At 54.3% G+C, this 6,000-nt stretch overlaps 1 protein-coding gene across 1 annotated transcript in view; it reads right to left on the reverse strand.

The window, feature by feature from the left end:
• Positions 1-4,602, reverse strand: part of FLT4 (fms related receptor tyrosine kinase 4) — a 41,369-nt gene extending 36,767 nt beyond the window's left edge. Inside the window, exon 1 of the mRNA XM_070373506.1 lies at positions 4,475-4,602. Within this exon, the coding sequence (XP_070229607.1) occupies positions 4,475-4,541 (67 nt within the window). The 5' untranslated portion in view covers positions 4,542-4,602. The remainder of the gene's footprint in view (positions 1-4,474) is intronic.
• Between the last annotated feature and the right edge of the window lie 1,398 nt (positions 4,603-6,000).

Raw genomic sequence — 6,000 nt, forward strand, 5'->3', positions numbered from 1 at the left:
GAGGCTGTGGTGTGGGTGCAGGCTAGGTGGATATGGGGCTCGGGCTTCTCTTGGAGGAGGCCCTCTAGCAGGAGGGCCTGTCCCACCAGCCCAAGAGGACTGAGGGGCTGAGGAAGGCTCAGATCTGTGTTTCAGAGTGGTCCTGCTAAAGCAATTTTTGGAAGCAGGGAGTGTTGGAGAGGCTGAGTGGGACTGTAGGCTGCTTGAGTACCCACAGGGGGTGAGATGGGGGAAGAGCACTTTAGTAGGTGTAGGGATCCCCATGCAGCAGTCATGGGTGCAGCCAGCTTTACCAGGCAGTTGCCCTGGCCTTTCTGGGGTCAGGGCTCTGTTCTGTGGCGGCAGGACGGGCAGTGTTATCAGACAGCCCAGCTGGCTCAGAGGTGGCCCCCCAGTGCTGCTAAATCTGGGCCACGGGCTCCTGCTGCAGGAAGAGGGAACGCAGGCAGGATGTCCTCTCCTGTGGCCGGCAAGTCCTTTCCCATGAACCCATGCTGACCTCACTGGCCACGTGGCGGGGCTCCCCCACTTGCCACCCTGACTTGTGCGTGCTCACAGGGCCATCCGCACCCCATCCGGGCCTCGGAGATGGGGGTGGCCTGGGACACTGGAGCCAGGCAGGGCTGTGCCTCTTTCGGGCCACACCCAGCCTCAGTGGCAGCCAGTCCCAAAACCTGCATCTTCCTGCTCCCAGACTTCTCCCTTCGGTGTGACCGGAAAACGGAGATCCCAGAGGAAGCCAGTGTCTGAAAAGGATCGAAACTCAGGAATCCCTGGCTCCAGCTAGACACATGGGCCATGTCTTGCTCAGAGGTCGGTGCAAGGAGTGTGGGAGTCTCTGGACTCCTCTCCCTACCCATTCCCCTTCGCCAAGGGATATCTCAGGACTGTGGGGCACGGACTGGGTCCTAGTGGAGAGAAATCTGCATGGTGGCAGGAAACACCAAAATGGCAGCAGGAGGGGTGTAAGCTAGACGCAGGGAAAAACTTCCCTTCGTGACTGAGACCCCACTTAATTCCCCTGGATTCCCTGACTTCCCTCTATCATATCACACTCCCAACTTTCTTCCTTCCTGCCTTTGACTGGAAGCCCTGCCTCCCCAGTGGAACGCCTCATCTTTCCCCATCTCCTCCTCTTTCAGGGTTCCCATCTGGTAAACAATTTCATGATCTATTCTGCCACTTCAGCCAGAGACTGGCACTCGTACCTCTCTCTCCACCATCCCCTGCGGCCTCCTTCCCTGGTATATCTCCTGGGTGCACCCGCAGCCTCCTTGTTGTGGCCTTGTATCTGCTCTTGCCCCTCTGGTGATGCCTTCAGGAGAGTCTGACCACGTAGCTCCCTGCTCACAGCCCCCCTTTCCAGGTGTGCCGCTAGCTTCTGCGTCTCCATTTCTTGTCTCTTCCACCCCGTCGCTCTGCCCCCAGGACTCCAGCCTCATCTGATCACCATCTGACTTTTCTGTCTCTGGGCCTTTGAGGCAGTCTTTGCCCTGCTTGGAACCCCTTTCCTGGAGTCTGCAGACCCCTCCAGGAAGCTCCAAGCTGGAAGCAACTTGGTGAAGCCCACACCACTAGCTGGACCTCACTGGTCACTGAGCACTCTCACCCCTGGGCTCCGATGTCATGTTTGTGTCCCTGCAAGTCTGGCACTTGAGAAGCTCCTGCAGAGTGCACTTGGTCCAAATCTTCCCTTTGCCACCCTGAGCAGACACTGTAGCTTTCACCTTGCACAGGACTACAGTCCCCTTCCCTGGTTAGGCTGCCTGCCACTGCCTGGGGGTCAGGGTGGGGGTGGCACGGCAAGGAGATGGCCAAACAGTCCCCTTGTTACACCTCGTGCCCAGCCTGGCACTGGGTCATGTGGACACTGTGCTGTGGGGAGGCAAAGAGTCCTTTGGCCACACTGACCCAGTGCCTCCAGCACTCTGGGTATGTAAGCACACCTGTATGTGTGAGTCCTCAGAGCACTGAGCTAAGGCCAGTGCTCCACCCGCACTGACTCACATGCCCACCCCACTCCCACACCTCTGTCCACATCTGGCTCTGGCTCAGGGCTGAGGAGCACAGACGGTGAAGAGCTGGGATGGTCATGTGTGTCTCAGTCGTAGCAGGAGCCAGTATCCTCATGGCAGGCCAACCAAGCTTCCTGGCAATTGCCTCCTTCCCCACATGTCCCTGAGCTGATTGCCCACTGTTCAGAGGCACAAACAACCTTTCTAGAGTCTAAGCCCCAAGAGATAAAGCCTGTGGGAGGTGGCCTCTGCCATCTACTTTCTCTAGAGGGACACGATTGGGGTAAAGAGTCCAGCGCCAAGCACAGCCCCTCAGAGCCTGCCAGCTTGTTGCAGTGCTGTGTGTGGACAAACTGAGGCACAAGGAGAGGAAGGGAGGGGTCCAGGCAACAGAGAAAGTAATTTAGGGGTAGAGCCAGGAAGGAGCCAGCTCTGGGACAAGCACTGCATCTCTGAGGGTCACCTTCAGGGCCAGGCTGCTCACCTGCCAGCACGTGGCCTCCCACGGTGGCCACGCTGACAGCTGGCAGCACAGGAATGTCTGTGCTTCGGCTCCAGCACCCCCATCAGTCTAGGGGCTTCTCAGGTCCTCTTCAGCCCCAAATGGGTGGCACAAGTATAAGGCTCAGGGACTGTGGCCATGGTCTGCTCTCAATGGGTTATCTCCCTACCAGCCACGCCCTGGTCCAGCCAAGGCCGTCCCCCTCCACGGGCCCCTTAGCTTCATTCTCTCTCTTCTCCCTCACTGCCCAACTTTGGTAAGAACCACCTGTACTCACTGCAAGACTGACTTATCCCCGCTCTGTCTGCCACCTTCCACTCTGCTCTACTCAGGAACACCAGGACATGAGTCTCTCCTGGTTTTCCTTACACCCTGCACGTTGGATGTTTTCTGTCTCCCTGGAAGCCTCTCGCTCTCTGGTCCCCTCCTTGGGGAAGACGGTCCCATCCTGGGACAGCTTCCTCTTTAGCCTCTCTTCTGAGCCTTGGACACTATACCCACTGCCCGCCGGATGTCTTCTCAAGGTGGGGTCTCCCACTCCTCAGCCCTGAAGTCCAACCACGGCACCTGTGAAAGCTTGGTCCTGGGAAGGGTGCAGGGGAGCAAAGAGGCAGGCCCTCTGCTCAGACTTGCCCTGACTTGGAGGCCAGAAGATGTCTTCTTCCATCCTCCTCCCCCTAGGTTCACCCACACGTCCCTTCACTCCACTCTCCCCAGCCCTTCAGCCTATATAGACACACAGAACGGGGTTCCGGTACCCCAAAGACCTGGATTGAACATGTCCTTTACTACTGGCTTCCTGAGGACTTTGGGGGAAGTTACCCCTGTCCTTGGTCCAAGTGTTCCCATTTGTAAAAAGGGTCTAACATTTCCTTGTGAGGATTAAAAGAAATGAAACATGTAAAGCCAGTATTCAAAGCCAACAGTGTTTAAAAATAGAGGTACCCATTTCTCCCTTCAGATCTCTCAGAACTACTCCCTCAAACACTGGGGACCCATAATCAGTCCTCTACCCTCTGACCTCCAGGGTCACTGGATCTCTCATGGGCTTCCAGCTCATCTACCTCTCATTCCTGATGCTTTACCCCTGACATCTCCAAACAGCCATCCCTCCCTCACCCCCCAAATTCTCTTCCCTCCAATCCCTCAGAGGCAACCTTTAGTCATGTTCCCATCACCTGTTTCCACACTGCCTCTCCTGTGTTGAAGACCCTTCCTTGCAGCCCCTGCCTTATGATCCTTAGCTTGGCCATCCAGGGTGCTACCCCTCAAACATGGCGAGGGCCGGCCTTCTGCCTCTCCTGCCATGCTGATCATTTACGAGTTGCTGACTCAAGATTAGCCTCAAATTCCAACACCTGCACCCAGTCTTCCCGGATTACGCCTGTCTCCCTCCGTCCCGAGTTTTTGCCCCAGCAGTCCTTGGCCTGGGGAAAGTGAACAGCAACCAGAGTTCCCTCAGGAGTACTGATCTTGAGCGCAGACTAGAGTCGCGGGGAAGTGCGCACCCCAGACTACGACCCGGCGGGGACTGCAACCTCTGCGTTGGGGGACAACCTCAGTGCCCCCAGATCGCAGGATAGAGTAGTGCGGTGCCCCGACTCCGCAGAAAGCGTGTAAGCAAGAAAAGGATTCAGGCTGAGGATGCAGCGCGAAGGGGCCCGGGTTAAAGGGAGCTGAACCATAGACCGTGGAGTGAAGTCGAGAACCCATCTCCACGCTGCTGGGCTGCCCCGCGGCCCGTCCTCTCTCTTTCCTCATCCCGGCAAGCTCGGCCCGACTCTGTGCTCCTTCCGGGATCTGAATTCCTGGCTCTCAACCCTGTCTCCCCTCGTGCCCAAGGGTCCCGCGGGCCCCGTCCCCCGACCGGTCTCGCGTCCCTGCAGTCCCACCATTTGCCCAGGGAAAGCGTCCCCGCTCGTGGCCAGCTGCGCACTGGGGCAGGCGGAGGGCTCACCACGCTCGTTGTCGAGCAGTCCGAGGCAGAGCCACAGGCGCAGGCACAACGCGGCACCCCGCTGCATCTCCGGCCGCGGTGGCGCGGATCAAACGTGCGACCGCAGCTCTCGCTTGAGTGTGGGCGCGAGGCACCGCGCAGGCGGGGCCGGGGCGGGGCTGCGACCGGGCCGGGGCGGGGCCGGGGCGCCCGCGGCGGGCCTGGGAATCGAAAAGCAGCCCTCGCACCTCTTAGGACCGCCCTCTAGCCTAGGAGACTGCCCCAGAGATGTGAGGGTGCTGGTGGGAGGGAAGGCTGGTCCTTGCCCCACTTCCGAGTCAACCACAACCCTTCAGGCTGGCCATTGTGAGTTAAAAAGGGCATGAACCCAGCCGCCAAGATTGGACAAAACGTGGCAGCACGTATTTTTCTGTAATTTTCTTCAGTTAATAAATACTATATTTAAAGTAGGAAAAAGAAGAAAGCAATATAATTTAAAATAGCAATATATCAAATCTTTGAGACCATTCAGTAAACTTTATCTTACTGCCTACGTGGCGAAGATGGAGACTGTACCCTTGCGCCAGGCACCCAGTATAACTAACCTCTATCCTGCAGGCATGTCCTCTTTAGATTTCCTCCAAATAGTTTTGCTCTGAGCTCATTCATAAGTCCTTTCATCAGGTGACAGTTTGCTCTCTGACTTGGCAACCCTTTCATAGACTTCCTTTTTCTTTTCAGTTCTGTCTCTAGAATTTTCCTATTTAAAAACAAATCCCATGAGCATGACTGTCTCCCTCTCCTGCTTTCATAATCACACTTTTACTATCCCTCCCCCTACCACCTGCAAAAGTCCATTCATCCTTGTCAAAAACCATTGTTGAAAACAATTGTTACTAATGTCTAATGCAAGAAAGAATTGAATTTAAGTTGTAATCATATATGGAGTATTTAATAAATAATGTGAAAAGTAGGCAACCAAATAAATGAAGTTAGATCCTTTTCCTCAACCACATGTTGATTTTCTTTCAACTTTTGTTTTTAGTTTTAATATATTGAAATTTAGTTTTAATATATTGTATTTAGTTTTAATATATTGATATATAATCAATGTATTATAAATGCAAGTTTTAAAGCAAATACTTCTGTTTCAGTCCCACAGATTAAAGAATATAAAATGGCGCGAGCTTTCCAGAAGCTTTCCCTTTCTCCTCCTTAATCCCCAAATCCTGACTTTATCATTTCCCTGCTTTTCTTTGTCATTTTATTTCCCAGACATGTTTTGCTTGTTTTTTAACCTTATTTAAATGGATTCATTGCACAATCTTTTGCTCAGCATCTTTTGTGAGATTCATGTGTATCGCTATGAAGACCTATGAAAAAGTGAGTGTTAGTCAGTCAGTCTTGTCTGATTCTTTGTGACCGCATGGACTGTAGCCCACCAGGCTCCTCTGCCCATGGAATTCTCCAGGCAAGAATACTGGAGTGGGTTGCCATTTCCTTCTCTAGGGGATCTTCCTGACCCGGGATTGAACCTAGGTCTCCTG

Source organism: Bos mutus, chromosome 7, assembly GCF_027580195.1.
Source record: "Bos mutus isolate GX-2022 chromosome 7, NWIPB_WYAK_1.1, whole genome shotgun sequence".
In the NCBI taxonomy this organism is placed as follows: domain Eukaryota; kingdom Metazoa; phylum Chordata; class Mammalia; order Artiodactyla; family Bovidae; genus Bos; species Bos mutus.